This window comes from Athene cunicularia (genome assembly GCF_003259725.1).
Source record: "Athene cunicularia isolate RWA chromosome Z unlocalized genomic scaffold, athCun1 chrZ_part2, whole genome shotgun sequence".
Lineage (NCBI taxonomy): Eukaryota > Metazoa > Chordata > Aves > Strigiformes > Strigidae > Athene > Athene cunicularia.
In genome coordinates, this window is record NW_020799143.1 from 19,904,954 (window position 1) to 19,922,055 (window position 17,102).

The 17,102-nt window shown below is 35.8% G+C and overlaps 1 protein-coding gene across 4 annotated transcripts in view; it reads left to right on the forward strand.

Moving 5' to 3' along the window:
* The window catches only part of PCSK5 (proprotein convertase subtilisin/kexin type 5), a 245,810-nt gene that overhangs the window by 123,542 nt on the left and 105,166 nt on the right, over positions 1 to 17,102 (forward strand). For all 4 annotated transcript variants that reach the window (XM_026866351.1, XM_026866352.1, XM_026866353.1 and 1 more), the window contains 2 exons: positions 6,099 to 6,199; positions 16,495 to 16,598. In XM_026866351.1, coding sequence (XP_026722152.1) covers positions 6,099 to 6,199; positions 16,495 to 16,598 — 205 coding nt within the window. The remainder of the gene's footprint in view (positions 1 to 6,098; positions 6,200 to 16,494; positions 16,599 to 17,102) is intronic.

The following is a 17,102-nucleotide window of genomic DNA, read 5'->3' on the forward strand; positions in this document are numbered from 1 at the left end:
AGATTTATATTTTACTGTAAGATTTTTGAAAGGTATACTTTACAAAGGAGAGATTAATTATTATATATAGAATGAACATACATTATCTCATAATTAGGGAAATAATGAAGAGATTTTACATAAATATTATCAAAAAGATTTAAAGATATACCTCTTTAAATATGTTCTTAATGCAGAGTCTCTATTGGAGATCTCACACAGACTATCAGAGATAAGTGAAAATCACTTCTAATTGAAATCTATTACTGTTGTAAGCAGTGATTGCTTTTACTAATCAGATCTTCCATTCTTTTGGGAGCAATCCAGTTGCATACGCCAATTTTAGTCTATTCCTTCAGAGTGCATCATTTTGCACAAGAGAATGGTAAAAGCATAAACATACTGAGGAGCCAGAAGAATTAACCCAAATCTGTTGATCCTTTGTTTACCAGAACTTAATTTACCCTTGTCTACTCTTGTGCAAAGCAACTTTGATGTTGCAAGTGCCATAAAATTCACTGACCTCAAATTCTTGAATATCAGACCACAAATATTCCCTATAAGACTCTTTTTTTTTTGTATTATATTGTCAGTTAACTTCTGAAACACACAACCTATCTTGAGGGCATTTTACTCCTGGTACCAGGCAAGCATGTCCCCCCTCCAGATGCCTTCAGTGATGAAGCAGAACAGTGTACAGGAGATGCAGTCATTAGCTTTCTGTTGGTGCTGTGTGTAAACCAGTTATCCCCATAAGGGATAATACATGCCTCTGTTATGCTACAGCCTATTGAGAAATGAAGTTAAATTGTGAAGCCAGATTTTCAAACTGAGCATTAAGCAGTCCTTTCAGCAGGCACACACATGGAGACAGGGACATTGCTCTCACCTGTGTGACTATCTTGTTCATATCCTGATTTTGAGAGCAATAATGATAGTATTGCTATTCTCTTCTCCAACTTGTCTACTAAAATCCAGTCCTCCTAAAGACCTATCAAACCTCATTTACCTTGGAAAGAAGTCTTGTTTGAAACAAGAACTGAACTAAAGACAGAACTGAAAATTTTGAGGACAAATTTTTTCAACTGCTACAAAATGCTAAGAGTACAGAATAAGGAAGATGTGTATTTGTTTTCATTGTTGTACCATACATCCTTTTCACCGCATCGTAGATCACATTTTTGTTTAGAATGCTGCTCCTTTTGAGTCAGAGATTGTCTTCATATCTTTACGCAAAAAGCTTAGAGCTTGCAGTAAGTTTAAAGGGAAAAATAGCAATAGAAAAATAATAGATTATTATTAAATTTAAATTCTCCAAATTCTATTCTAAATTCATATACAGTATACAAACAGTGACCAAATGTTAGGCACTCATTGTGTGGACAAAAAATTCTTTAAAAAATGTTTTGGTGTCATTATGGACAAATAGAAACATAGGGTGTAACAATTTTAGAGGTTTTTCTAGCCTGAAGGTTTTTATAGACTTGTACAATGGTAGCTTAACAATTTCGTCTATGCAGCTCTCTTTTCCATATGGAGGTTTTTTTACTGACTTTGAACTAAAGTAAACAGAAAGATATTCTGGCCTGAAATACTTCAAGCTAACATTTAATAGTAAACTCACTGATGTTACCATCTTGTATGAGTTCCTTGTTGCTCAGGGAAGGTACTCCAAGTGTGCTTGACTTTATGCTGTACCAAATTTTATTCAGTAACTGTTATCCCATTATGGACCAAGTTTCCAATCTTTGGGTGGTATTAACATGCCCAAAACATACAAGCAGATGCAGCTGGATGTATGTGTTTTACACAGACTCTTAGAGAAGAGGACTAGAATTACTTTTAGGTGTTTTCAAGACCATCTGCAAAGTGCCAGCATAGAAACTCACTCTGGGACAAAGGCAAATCAACAGTAGGTAAAGACCATAGAAATATACTTCTTTGTAGAGGTTATCTCTCATAACAGAGAGTGTGCAGAACCGTTGGCTAATAATATACAATTGTCAAGGTATTTTTTTCCTATTATTCTCTTCTCTGCTATTTTGAATATTATCTGGCAGTGCTGGAAGATAGCTTCCCCACTCCGGGCTATGCAGCTAGGATTAAGTATCACCTAATGTAGTTATCTGTATGGGCCTTTAATTTATCAAACATGTTGCACAAATGCATCACATTTCCTTTTAATTCCTTTTTCAAATTATTTCTTAAAGCACTAAGGAATTTACATATGAAAGTCTCTCACAGATATAATTTGTAAATCTATGGCATGACTTACCTCCTGAAAATAACCTCGCTACTTACTGTTCCACCTATTTCTTTGTTTTCTAAAAAATGCCAATTCATCTGCTGAGTTTCTTTCTTTTCTAAGATATATTTCTGCCTAGCTGACTAGCTTCTGCTCCAAGCAGAACTTAAAAGCAACAAATAAACCCTATCTCCTGCCAGTTCTTAAAACACAAGCAAAAACCTGCTCTCATTCAGAAATTCTTTCAGGGTATCAAGATACACACAACATGGCACCTTCAGTTTTTGATAGATATGGATACACAAAGGATGTGAGAAGGAATGGTACATTTTTTGTAAAGCCTTGTCACTTCTAGGAACACAGGTTCATAGAAGTCAACATGTCTTGAAGAATTGTAGCAGAAGGTGAAAAATGGTTCCATCAGTTTAGAAAGCTCATGTCATGAAATATAGCAAGAAATGCAGAAGCTTAGGAGCGGAAGAGTGAGCATGTTCTCTGCTAAGAGAAATCCCATTTTTTACTTTAATCATTAACTTTGTAATTGGTGAAACTATGGAAAGATTGATGATGTAGCCTTAATAATGACGTACAGAAATCACATCTTAATTCCTCAAAGCAGTTGTTTATATAAAACTATTACAGTGTGTCTAGAGCATATTTAATAAATGTGTGGATTTTCTGAAAGCTGTTGGACATCTGCATATGGCAGGTATTACAGTGCATTGTGGTGATTTGTATAATTTTTGTCTGCCTTTCATCAGGATGTCTGTCCTAGGTTGCTGATTTCCTGTCGATTAAATTAGGCCAGTACCAGAAACGTTGTCATTGCCTTCAATCAAATCTAACAGATTCATAAGCTTTAGAAGCGGGTATAACTCATGCCCCTAGAAGTATTTCATGGACTTCTCTTGGGCAGTCTGATCAGCATTTTTATAGATCAGCCGTTGTTACAAAGGTATTTGAAGTGTACAAACATGTTGTACTTAAGAAAAGATTCAAAAATTTCTCCTTCTCCCCACATGATCAGAATGACAACTCATACACACTAATGACAGCCTCATGGTGCTGTCAAATACCATGTCCTTTTACTGTGATTAATGATGTTGCCCTCATATGGTCCAGCAGTTGGGGGCACCATTATATTTCTTGCATCTTGCTTGCCTGTTGGTGGTCCTGTACTATTTTTTTTCTGAAGGTAGATGTAACACTTCTCTGACAGTTAATCCATGGTGCTGAAAAACACACCTCAGATCTTGGAGGTAATTTACACCTAAATATATCAGCTTCTGTCAGTAACTTTTCTTTGAAATAGCTCAAATAGTATTCCCCCTTAGGAAGCTTTCCCTACACGTTTTCTGCTAAATGTTTGCTGAGTGAGAGAAATAGGGGTCTGTAGTTAAAACTGCTGCCACGACATCTGCCTGGAACACAAGAGACAACTTTGCCAAATACAGAGGTGTTGTGGTTTATTGTGCCTGCTATCTGTACGTACAGGGTAATAAAAACACTCTGGAAGCATGTTCTTCCAGAGGATGAGAAACACAGATAGCACAATGCAGTGTACTTTTCACTGTACTGAGAGAGACTGTCTCTTAAGGAAAAGCTGCCATGAGGGCAATTCTCCCTGCCCAAGCTCCTGTAGGCTTTGCTACCTCTGAGGAAAGTGGCTGCTGCACCACTTTTTTGTGGGGGACAATGTACCAGGCTACAAAAGAGACAAGCATGTATTGGTCCCTTTTTCTGCCCTCTCTTTTTCCTGGCCTCCTTTTCACTTCTCACCACAGCATGGACCAGTGTTTTCCAAATGGGATACCTGAATCTTGTTTGTCTCTGTCTGGGTACATGTCATCCTGTAGTCCTTGGACATGTTAATCCCAGCTGCAAAATTACTACTTGCATTTGCACATATAGGCAACATAGTGTTAGGGATGTTCCTGCTGAAGTTTCATCTCTTGATGTTGTCAGGACATTTATGGAATTTTCATGCCTAAAGGTTTTTCCAACACTATGAATTTTCATTGTCTAAATTAATACATAGTCAATAGGAGAGAAGGCAAGAGATAAATAAATTACATGAACATTTTATTTATGGGGTTCAACTTTTAGCTGTTGACAGATAAATTATTTAACAAGGTTTGCATTTATGAAGGATATTAAATAAGAGGGAAAAAAAGGTTTTTTTCTAGACTTGATTATTCAAGAAATCTGGCTTTTAGTAAGTTCACTAGTTTAGGATATGACATTATAAATGCTTTCAGTTATCTTTTCCAACCTCTAGAATCTTCCATTCACTTGCTCACTACTTACTTTTGACAATCATTTGCTCAGTGCTGTTTGCTGCTTCTCTATTAGAAGTCTTTTGTGTTAGCTTGCATATGCTTACATGTTGTGAGAACTTTCATTAGCCTTGTACAAATTTTGTAATACATATAGTGCCGAATATGGCTAATGCAAGTGTATGAAACCTATAACTCCTAAATACAATTGCTTGTATTCTGCGCAGGTGGGATGTGGCTGTTTTTCCTTTGTGTATCTTCCAGTTTCAAAGCTAGACAAGCATTTTTACATGTCTTGTAGGGTTTTTTGTGATTTTTCGATCCTCTGATCCTCTCCTCACATGTTTGTGCATATCCATGTTGCAAATTAAATACGATACTAATGAATTAGAGGAAATGGAGACACAATAATTCTGTATACTTAGATACGAAGATGTGTGAGCAACTTCTCCTTTGCCCCTTAGGCAGATATTTTGTGTCTCATAGTGACTGAATCTTAGGGATCAGCAGAAATGCTGAGAATAATGTTTGGCATTACAGGTCATTCACCTTGCCACCTTCATGGAGGTTTCCATAATGTGGACTACTGTTTACTAGTAACTATGCTCAAGTCCATGTGAGTTTTGCTTGAGCTTCTGCTAGGTAGTAGTAACTTCTTGTCTCTACTGCTCTTGCTAGGAACCACTTCTTCAGGAAGACAAGCGTAGATTAGAATAATTTTAGATTAACATTGCCTGAAACAAGCAGAATTTAGAATAAACACATTTTTGTGTATGATTTACTGTTTTACAGAAAGAATTTGCCTAAAATTCATTATGAGATAGGAACACCCTAAGTAGAAAACTGTGCCTCTAGTTGGTATTGCATGTTACAGTTTATACATCTTAGATTACATATAAAAATATGTGGCAGAATATAATTAAGCAATACACAACAGTTTAAAGCTGCAAATAACTAATTGGCTGGTGATGTATAAGCCAGATCTGTGATTACATCAGGATTTTCCAATGAATTGATTAATTTCATGTGAATTATTGCATAAGCAATGAAGGAAGAATTAAACACAGTACTTAGCATGAGCGCAACTGTATTCTATCCTGCTACATACTTCCAGTGTGACTTCAGGCAACCCAATTAACCCCTTAAACCTCCTTTATAGTCTCAAAAATTGGTATAACCAGTCTGTATATAGGCAGTGCTGTAAGATATAGGTCATTCCTATTTGTTAAAGCACTTTGAGATTCTTGGATGGAAAGTGCTCTATAAATGCAAATAGAAAGGCAGACTTCTAACTGTGCAGTTTTAAAACCCTCTGCATGTTTTTCTAATTTACAAGTCTTTTTATTGATCATGCCATGAAAAAAACAGACTAACTTACTTTTTCAGTGCAATACAGAGAACACTTCTCCACGTTCACAAGTGACCTCAAGTTCAGAACATCTAACATCATGTATTCAGACACCCTTTTTTTTCCTGTAATTTTTCTTGCAACGAAAGAAGGAAATATTCTCCACGTACATGCGACATATTTGAGCAAATGAAACCTGTTCTGATTTCTGAAGCTGTGTTCTAAATTTCACACATTCAATTTCTTCCAGATCACCACAGACCTGAGGCAGCGTTGCACAGACAGCCATACTGGAACCTCAGCCTCTGCACCAATGGCTGCAGGCATCATTGCACTGGCACTGGAAGCAAAGTAAGATCCGAGTTACACTCTGGAAAAAAAAAAATAAAAATGAACCTATGGAAAGATCTTTCTCACTCATTCAGCATCTTTATCCAGGGATCTCAAAGTGCTTTGGAAACTCACAATACACTTCCAAGGGCAGGAAAGATCTGTGTGCTTATTTTGCATGCAGGAAAGCTGACATCCTGGAAATGATGACAGTGTTGAAATAACTTGAAACAATGTTGATCACAGATAGTTTCCACTAAATGATGTGCAGCATCCTCACAATGTCTTACACTATCCTCGCAGAGCTACCCAGATCTGCTGTGCTCTACGTTCATCGCCTCTTGCATTCATCAGGCTCCTCTTAGCAGTGTCCATTCTTGAACACTGGAGAAAGTTTTAGGATAGTGTTAGGCTACCATGAACAGAAATTAATATAGTATGAAAAATAAAAATTCTCAACTTCTGCATGCTGACACAAGTCTGTTTTTTCTAATGGGCTAAGCTTCTCAGCTGTAAAAAACATTGTTATTGTTTTCTGAGCTTTAGCTCAGAAAAGTTTCCATCTTACAAGCATTTTCTCAGCTGTAGAATTTTGTTCTCTGTGTCTAATATATACCTTTAATGTGCTTCATGGAGCAGCAGAAGTAGTGGATATTTATCAAGTAAATCTGTATTTCAAAACATTTTGCATTACTTTGCAGTGTGTTGGATAATACTTGCAGGTCTAAGGTGGAATCCTCGACCCTAAATCCTACTTGACATCAAATGTTTGAGATTAATTCTATTAAATTCTGAAGAAAGCCAGTTTCTTCTGGGGGTAATCAGTTCCTTTGAAGGACATAAAAAAATTTCACACCATAGTAATTTCAAAGTATATGTAATTCATAGAAGCAGAATTATGTTTTCATCTTTAAAGCTGCTTTTTTTAAGAAACCATGGGCCTATATTCAACACAGAATACTTTTTTGCTGTAGAGTCATATTCATGAGAATAAGAGCTAGTAATTGAAGATATGACATTATCTTAGTGCAGTGCTTGTATCATTACAATTAGATTTTCTTAATGAGTCATTAAAAACGGTATTTTGAAAAGTTAATATAATGCTATTGTGAGGTTTTTAAAATCTTTTTAATCTTTGCTTAATCTCACTTTTAAAATCCTTAAGTTCATTCTAAACAATCTTCACATGCAAGTAGAATTGCATGTGCATAAATTTCATTCTGCTGAAAGTTTTTCTAATTATTTCTTAATGAACAGAGATTACTTGTAAATTATTGTTTGTATTTTATATACTATTTTGTGTGCATGTTCTACCAAATGATTGTTGTAACTGAACATCTCAGAGAATTATAGCACACAATACCTACAAGCAAGCTATTGCTGTGACGTCTTAAAACACACTGAGAAGCTTGCACTTATGCAGTCTTTTTTCTCTGTGGACTTTGGTAACTATACGAATGGGAAATCCATGTTAGTGCCTATGGACTAGTATTTTTTTTTCCAAATGAATGGTTGCTATGATAGGAACAAAGGCAAGACTGTATTAAGCTTCACATGCAGACATGGAGACAAAATATGCCAGTGACTAAAGATCCTAGTCACATTTCTGTATTGTACTCTGTTGCACAGTGCTAACAAGAGATTCAGGGTGAAAATATATTGATTTTGCCTCCTTTCAGATTTTATTCAAATTCAGTATATGGAGGATTCTTATTTCCAAATCTTATCCTTTGTATTATAATAGATCCAAAGAACTTATATTAATAATATCATAAATGTAGGTTTATTCATGTGTATTCCATTAACTAGCTTTTTTCTCCTATGTGTATTTAACACCAGTTTTCTGAACACAGCCATGAATAAAAAAAAAAAAATAAAAAAGAAAATTGGGGAGATAAGTATTTCCACATTTCCCATGCTTTTTTTTCCTGTAAAGTAATCCAGTCCTAGGGTTGGAAAAACCTTTGGCCTTGTGAAGTTATATGTTAAGAAATCAGGCCTTTAATATTACAATGAGATCTTATCATAATATATTGTCTGGGATTTATTTGTATGAAATCTGTTCAGATTATTTTAAGTAGCTTCTGAATTCTAATTCTTATTTATTTATCTGATTTGAAAATTCAGGTTATATTTTTCACCTATGATACATGCCAATTTAGATGATACTAGATAAATGCTAGGATTTAAAGAATACAAAAAGAAGCTTTGAAGCCACCTTAAATATTTTCTTCAATCCTCTTAAAATTTATGATATGTAAAGGACACATGATATTGTGGCTTAGCAGAAGAGCTTACTTTTGCTACTTGTTTGCATTCAAACAGAGTTTACATACTTCAACACAGATTCTTCCTTAGATTCCATATTAGTGTCAGTGCTAATATCACTAGTGTTTATATGATATTTTTTTTAAAGAATAGTTGGGAAGGGATTTTGTAAAGTCTATTATGCCTTTCATACAGCAAGCTGCTTAAAAATTGGAGCACTTAGTCCTGAACACTTCTTGAATATGTCTGTAATAATATATGGTTTCATTCCACTTTGTGTTGGAAAACACAGGTTATACTGTGGAAGGGTTTTGAGTCTACGAGGTCGGTTTTCCCCAGTAGCCAAGTTCTTTTTCCTGGGAGACATCAGGAGGTGAACAGAGCGCTAGTCTGGCCTGGATATGAGTTAGAACAGCCAAGAGGTTGCTTCAACTCACATTCAAAGGTACATTAAAACAATGGAAAATGAGCAAGGCTGATTTCTACTCCACTCTGCCACTTTCTTTGATAATCCTCATATCATACAATTGGCAAATAACTGACGGAGGACCTCTTACCTGCCTACTGATTTGAACCCTCCACTTAGTTGTTTTTACTAACTGGGATCTGTTCCTGGAATCCTGTCAAATAAAAGTATGGGATGGTGGTCTGCTGACTACCCCTATTTCAAATAATATGTACACATCTTTTTCTATTTTCCACCCAGTATTTGATTATTAAGTGACATGTTTTCCTTCAGGAACCAAAGCAGTGTAACTGAGTTTCAGACTGCTTGTTTGGAATCCCTGAGGGTGTAATGCAGAAATGTAGATGTGCAACAGCTGTCGCACAAAGAAAGACATCTCAAAATCTTACTATTCTTTGGTTTTCTTCTGTTATTCAGGTGGTTAATTATTTTATCTGATGGTTCCCAATGTATCTAGTACCCTGTTCAGGCTCTATTAATAAATGCTTGCTTGTGTATTGCACTTCTTAGTCATTATTCAGTGTTGAATTTTGCTACTTGTAAAACAGCAATTATGGATATAATCGATCTAGGCAGCAGAGGCAGCAATGTTCTTACTAAAAATAAAAATAAACTATTTGCATTACATAGTACCATCTACCCTTGATATCAGAAATACCATTTCTCATTGATGAAACGTTTGAATTTGAGATTTGGGTGAATCAGAGTCAGGAGAGACAGTATGCCCACATTCATTCCAGTGTGCATTGTGCCCTGTTCCTTTGAATAAGCCAAATGAAAAAACCAAAACAAAACAAAAAAACCCACAACAACAACAACAACCAAAAAAAAAACCACCACCAAACTTATATTGCTGATGGAAGAATACATTAATACATTATACATCCCCAATTGAAGTGATTGAACTGCATGCTCCACTATCTATAAGCCAATGCATGTTTTCCAACCCATGGTATACACACTGCAGTTACCTAAGTATGAAGTAGTACCTGAAATTGAGGTCTTAATCAGCTATTTCTACTGTGTGGTATACTCAGTGGTATAGCTTTGGAGAAAGTCTGTTTTCTTCCATGATTCTCTTCACATGAGTTATATACCTCATTTGTCTTTGGTTACATGCAACCAAGACTAGAACAAGGTAGTGCTGGGAAGAGATAAAGAATTTCAATTAATTCTGATACTGACGATCCATTCAGAAAAGTGACAGTGCATCACATTCTTCTAAAAGACAGTACAAGGAGGTATAATCACTGAGTTGAAAGGAAAATAAAGTTCACATTGCAAGAGGTCAGGATTGTCAGAGGATTCTGACAATTTCTGAAAACTGCTCAGATACTTGCCATACTTCCCATACTGATCAATTTTCTTACAGAAAGGAGAAAAGCAGTGTACTCTCTGGCAAGGGGCAGTTTTTGATACAGAGAACATATTCTGTGTCATCAAAGTTATGAGGGGCTTGCTTGTTCATAGAGGCTAAAGTTGATGGCACGATTAAAGTGAACTCTCGAAGTGTTGTCAAGTGACCTCTATATGTAGGCTTCCAGTGTAAGAGAAGGAGAGATTATCATCAGTCCATTAGCTTTAACTAGGTCTTTGCTCCATTGATTGGCTGCTTGTTATAAAAGGGCATGCTTGAGTGTGTGAGTTAGAAATCTTTTTGTGAATATTTGCATATTTGGAGTAGTTTTAAAATAATGCTCTTAATGGTAAAGTGTTTGAAAAACATAAACACAAATAAATGCTTAATTTAGAACCTGTGTTTCTCTTGAGCTTTAACCACCTGCGCCACTTATGCAATTTCAGTTATCATCTTGAGATTGACTTGGAATCACTTTCCTGAATTCAGGTCACCCTGTGTTTCCCATTTTAAGGTCCTGTTTTCAGTTACATGTAACTTTGCCAAAGTAAAATAATTTGGTCTGAAATTTTCCATGTAACTTGCTTTAAAAACATTTTAAGAAAATTCCATCCAGACATTTCTTAAAAAAAAAAAAAAAAAAAAAAAAGTTTGACTGTGATCTTTTTAAACTTTTTCATTGAGTTTTACTGTGTCTGTGCTTTGGAGCAACAGCTATAAATAGAACAAGTGGATAGCCGTTGCTCTGGTGCCAGGGCAATGCCTTTTACTTTTATAAGCTTTTCAGAAATCTCAGTTGGCATGTGCTCAGTTAAGAGTTTTAAGAGCTTGGCAGCTCTATCCACTGTAGTTTCTTGGTTCTCCAAGTGTTCCCCAGCCTCAGCTTTTAGAGGCTTCTTAGGGTTGTCTCTGAAGTTGTCTAAAGGGTGCTGCTGGCAGTTCAGCTTGAGAGCAGGGAGCCTATCTGCTTTTCCCTATCTGTGTTCTTGCAGAGAGAGAAAAATGAGGAAGATGGAAGAGGAGCAGGTTTGCTGGATTGCAGTCCCCCTGCCGTCTTTCTCTTGAGATTCCTTGCACCACAGTGTCATAGCTCAACTATGTGGAGATGCTGCATGAATATAAACTGAGTGACGTAAAGTTCAGCCAGACATAAACTGATAAAGATGATGTTGTACAAGCAAATGCTATTACCTTGAAAAGATGTTCAAGAAGCTATAGCTTCAAATGGACAATTATGATATTGTAGAATTTGTGAGCTTGAGATACTTAAGATTAATGTGTTCAAATGTGAGCGATTTACTGAAGTTACTTCATGACTGTTGAAACGGACAGATTCAGTGTGTAGTTCCACAGTGAAATTCGGCAAATATTGGGACACTTCAGCCAATATTCCTGACCATGGAGTCATTAAGACAGGTAGTAGGGTTGCAGATCTCATGGGAAAATTCAGCTGATTTGTAAGTAATAGGAATGTGTGAATAAACCGGGCAATTATTTCTTATATTTTGTTTATGAATTTATCATAAAGCCCTTAAGGGTTGTGCTATGTAGAAATTTTTGATGAAAATTATATCCTGCTGCTCTAAAAGATGTCTAGGGCACAGAGACTCCTTTTTTATAGCAATAATTAATCCATGTCCGTTCTCTCATAGCCAACATTTCCAAAAAAGGTTATTTAATACTTGCAAACTGAATGGCGATCCTCTTCTTAATCTGCCCTGTAATGTTGTATTTTTCCTTGATTCTCTGGAGAAAAGTTTATTGTATTCTTCCAGCCATTCTCATTAGACTCTGCTATTTTGGCAAGAAATATTTTTTCAGATAGGCCGCCTTTGTCACATTCAAATTACTGGTTATGAAGATAATGAAGCAATCATTATTCATGTTGCTAATGATATCATTTTACTAAAAAAACCCAAAACCAAGCATCACCCTATTTGTTTATTGCATTGAGAGATATTTTTGCTAATTGTCTTTCTTGCACCAATTATTTATTCTGAAAGTTATGTTTGGCACAGTATCTTTATGCAAAAAACTAGAGTCTGAATACTTTGCTATTTCCAGGATTAGCCTAATTGCCACTAGTAAGACTAGTTGTGGAATGAAGAAATCATATTTGGTCAGAAATGGTGGTCTACTATTTCTAGAAGCAACCTGCTTAAAGATATATTTAAATTGCACATTATTACTATAATTTAACATATTTGCCCTGTTTCATTTTTTCTCATTTGCCTCCTTTCCTAAACATTTTGAGAAGCCTGTACCTTAGAGTATAACTATTGGTTAAGGACACAAGATTCATTATTTTTTGGCTGCTGTACAAGCACTTTTGTATGTAATTGTTCTCACTTCTGCTTATTCTGGTTTGATTTTGAGCATTGTCTGGTATGTGTAATCCCAAGGCAATTTCAGATGAGACATTGAAAAAAAGTTTTCTGGAAGGAAATTGCCCATTTTTTGAAATCAATCCATTATCAAACAGAGTTAGTACTGTTCCTGTTAATGCATTTGTTCATTTCAAGATGTTTAGCCATTAACTCTTCTGAGATTAATCAACTGGTAAATCAGCTGACATCAGTGACATCTTGTCTGGATCTGGGGCCCACATGGCTAGCAAACAACTGTTTACTCCCTTAAGATCCAATTTTGACATGTTTTACAAATACTTGACCAATACTGTGATTTTTCAAGATGCTTTAAAATTGGCTGCTAGACTATCTTGTTTAAAAAAACAAAACAAAATAAAACAAAACCCAAAAAATACCCCAATCCCTCTTCTTTCTCCAAATGTACTGCTATTTGACATCAATCCAGTTTCTTTCTTTTTTTCTCTTTTTTTGTTAAAGTTTCTGAAAAAAATTGTGGCAGCACAATTACAGACCTATTTGGCTTCAAATGAGTTGTCTACTGTAGAGAGAAAACTTCGCTCTGGAAATAGTTAAGTTGCTAGTATAGTGAAGGTCCTATATAAGGCTACCAAATTGTTTTTATGCTGTTAAATCTTTTAGATATAAATATGCCCAAACTGCCATTTCTTGAGAAGAAAACATAAAAATCCTATGAATTATACAGTAAGCAAGCAGATTTGGAAGTTGCGTAAGAGACAAACTAATTTAACTATATACTATGTCATATCCTGGAAATCAGACCTTTGATCAAGGTTTTCTGCCCCAGAAATTCTTACATTATATTTATATGATTAGATTAAGATGGCAGATCAACAGTGAATGGCTCAGTTTTAAAGATCTGCCATGTTTTTTGTTAAAAAACAAAAAATAAAAAACACATGATTCTGATACATAATCTATTTACTGACTGACTAAATCAAATTTATGAAAGGTTGGTATTATCAAGGGAAGACTGCTATATCTTTAGATCCTTTATCTAGGCATAATTAGATTCATCATTCCTCTTTAAATAATCAGTTGAGTGTGCCCTATCTTGAATCCCTCCTTTAGAAGTTGAGAGGAGTATTTTAGTGCCTTATTTTTCAGCAGTAGCATGGACAGCTTGCTTTATAGAATAACAGATTGTTTAGATTCCAGATTATAAAGAATGCAGCTCTTGGGATTCCTGGAGGTCTTCCTGAAGGTTTGAAACATGTTTTTCTAAGACTTTACACAGCCTCCCAGTGAAATTCCTGACCTGGTATAAAATCCTATTGATTTTTTTTCTTGAAGCATGTTACGTGACTGTCCAAGCATACCCTATCTTACAAACCCTTAATGCTCCTTACATTCCATGACTTTTCTTTTTGCTTTTTTTTTTCAGTCATTTTTACCAGCTCAGCTGGATAAACAATTACCGTAATTCTAGTCCAACTGTCTAGTGTGAGAAATTCCACTTTAAGAAAAAAAATGTATCTATGGGCATATTAATGCTTTAATAAGTGCTCAGGGACAAGGCATCAGCTCTCCTTAAAAATAACAGAATAATTTAAACATGGAATACCCTTATATCTTGTAGCCAAAACCAGGGAGAGATTGAATGGCCATGAATTGATAGATCTTGGAAGGAATTACAAAAGAATTCTGGCTACAATTAATAAGAAAATAACTTAAAAGTCATCTTCGTTCTTCAGAAAATTCCATCTCTTCTTCCTGTTTCAACAGGCATAGACAGGACTTCCTGTGCTGACTCTAGAGGAATACATGCTGACTCCTGTGGTGTCCTAGCTGTAGGTAGAAAGGTGCTAGGCTACATCAGCATACCCATGGTCCACACACACCCACTGGGAAGTACTCTGCAATGGAAAAGATACAATCAGAATTAAAATCATATATTACTGCAAAGGAAACAAGAAGAATATGTATACTTAAATGGTTTGGTCACTGACTGCGTTATTCCTTACCATCTTGTTACATAAAAGAAGTCTGATGTTTTTAGGCAACTCCTATTTGTTTTCAGGGATAAGGATTACAAAGCTGTTGGAAAGTAAAATGTGTAGAACTCAGTTATATGTGAGTGAATGTCCTATAAGTCCCAAGTTTTTCTCTCCTATATGGAATTACAGACCATGGTTCCAAAATTCGCTTTTATTTTCAGTAAATCTGCCAACACAGGTGAACTTCCAATGGCTAATAACCATGAATATATGTCTATGTGCATGCAGAGGATAGGCTAGGGGCAAGTTTTTTGTAAACAAGTAGACTGCAGGTTTGCAATAACTTCTTTATCCCTACTGCCTTCTCCTAATGCTACAGCTTGTGGGAGCTGAAATTTGTCACCTGAAAACCTAAATTTGATGCATCTTGAATCATTTTGTATAGATTATCACATATATTCACTGACTGCTTCCTAATAGCTTGATTTCAGCTTGCAGGATAAGCAGGATTCTACTTCCATATTTAAGCATCATAAATCACTGACTGCACAACTGTTTCCAAAAAGATATTCTTTTGACAAAACAAGTTCTGGTAGATGTGAAACAATGCATGCAGGATGCCAATTTGTGTACATCAGACAGAGAGATGAGTGAAATTTTTGTCTTCCACTGTCAGGGGGACTTGTATAATTGTTCTGCATGTTTGCTGTTACCCTGTGTCTGCTTCCCAAAGAAATTTCTCACTGAAATTTCTAGTAACTCCACTATGTGTTGGTTTAAGAGTGTAGAGTCCCTGCATGTGATGGCAATGTCCCACTCACCCCTGAAAGTGACCAACTCACCAGTCACCTACGGGTTGATCTTCCCCATATTTTATGGTTGTTGCCTTGGTGTAGTTTTTACCTGCAAGTAGTAGCAGAACCTGAGTATCATGCCTTAAAGATAAGTGCCAGGAATAAGTCACTTGCCTGCTGGCCCAAGTGACTTCTTGGTCTGAGAGACACAATATGTGTTAAGGAACTGAACGAAGGTTTCCCAGGTTTTCAGTGATTGCCTTAGTTAGTTCTGGACAGTGGAAACAGCCAATAAACTTCATTCTAGTCTATCTTCATCATTACAACAGAGTGCCATGCACCATCTTCTAAGAAAGGAAATTCTCCTTGGGGTGGATCTAAGAGAAAGAAGAAGAATATAACCCCTAAAGTTTTGGTCTAGTCCTACAAGATAAATGGATATTAATGTCATAGTGAGGATGCAGACACTTTCTTTCACCTTCCTTGTAGTCAGGTTAATAAGAATCTCTTAAAGGATTACACATCTATGTAATCAGTCACTTGCTCTGTAATTATTCAGATTCAGTGCTGACTGCTTGGACTTCTCAACGAATGCACATAGACCTTTAGTGAATTCCAAGACCAGGGATAATAGACAGATGAATAGCAACAGAGCCACCTGAAATAGCTTCAATAGGAGCTGAAAGTCTAAAGGAATTGCCAGCTTGACACACAGTAAGATTTAGTAGAGGTTTTTAACAAACCATTTTGCTTTTTTTTCCCTTTGGTCAAGGTAGATAACATACAGTAGCATAGTTAACATACAGTAGCTGTGGTCATACAGATTGCCTCTGTGTGAAATGTACTCCTTCGTCTTCCCTTAAATTTTATTTAATATTATCATATATAATTATAGTCTGCTTAACACAAACATCCCGGCTGTATACATAATTTTATGCAGTAATTCTGTAAAGTTAGGACATGTTCTTTTGAATGGGCCAAAGGAAAGCAGTGAAGTGAAATGAGGGTTCTTCTGGTTTGGATACTTTTTAGTTTACATGACCTAGTATCCCTACATTCTGGGATAATATGTCTGATCTGTCACTTTGTCTTTCCCCTTTCTCATAGTCCATTTCTGACCTGGAGAGACATACAGCATATTATTGTCAGGACTTCACGTGCAGGACATCTGAATGCTAACGACTGGAAAACCAATGCAGCTGGTTATAAGGGTGAGAGCTTCCTTTCTTTTTTACCATCAGAGGCATCATCTTTGATATTTCTGAAGAATAAATAATCTCAAGTAGTTTGTTTATCCCTGTGTTGTGCATTGTTTTTGAGACCTTTCAGACTCAAACTGAATGGGCCTGTATTCTCTTTCATAAGCAAAACCTCTTAGAATGATTAAACCCAAAAATGACAGCTACAAAATGCATTGACCAGGTCTCCTTAGTCCCTTTCAGTCCTATTTCATGTGGTGCTGGCAAACTAAGTGAATTAATGGGTTTTCATTTTTCCTTGTATAGCTAGTATTCTGATAAAATAGTCTAGAGTTGAAGATAAAACAATTTCTAGATTCAGACCATGTTCTCATTCAGAATTGTTGACAATTTTGATTAAAAATTACAAAACAGTATTTTCAAGTTTCTGTTTTGTATGATTCACCCTACATTATTTATGTTCAAGATTTCTGTCACATTCAGAATAAAATCAAATCTTGAGCTATCAGGACTTTT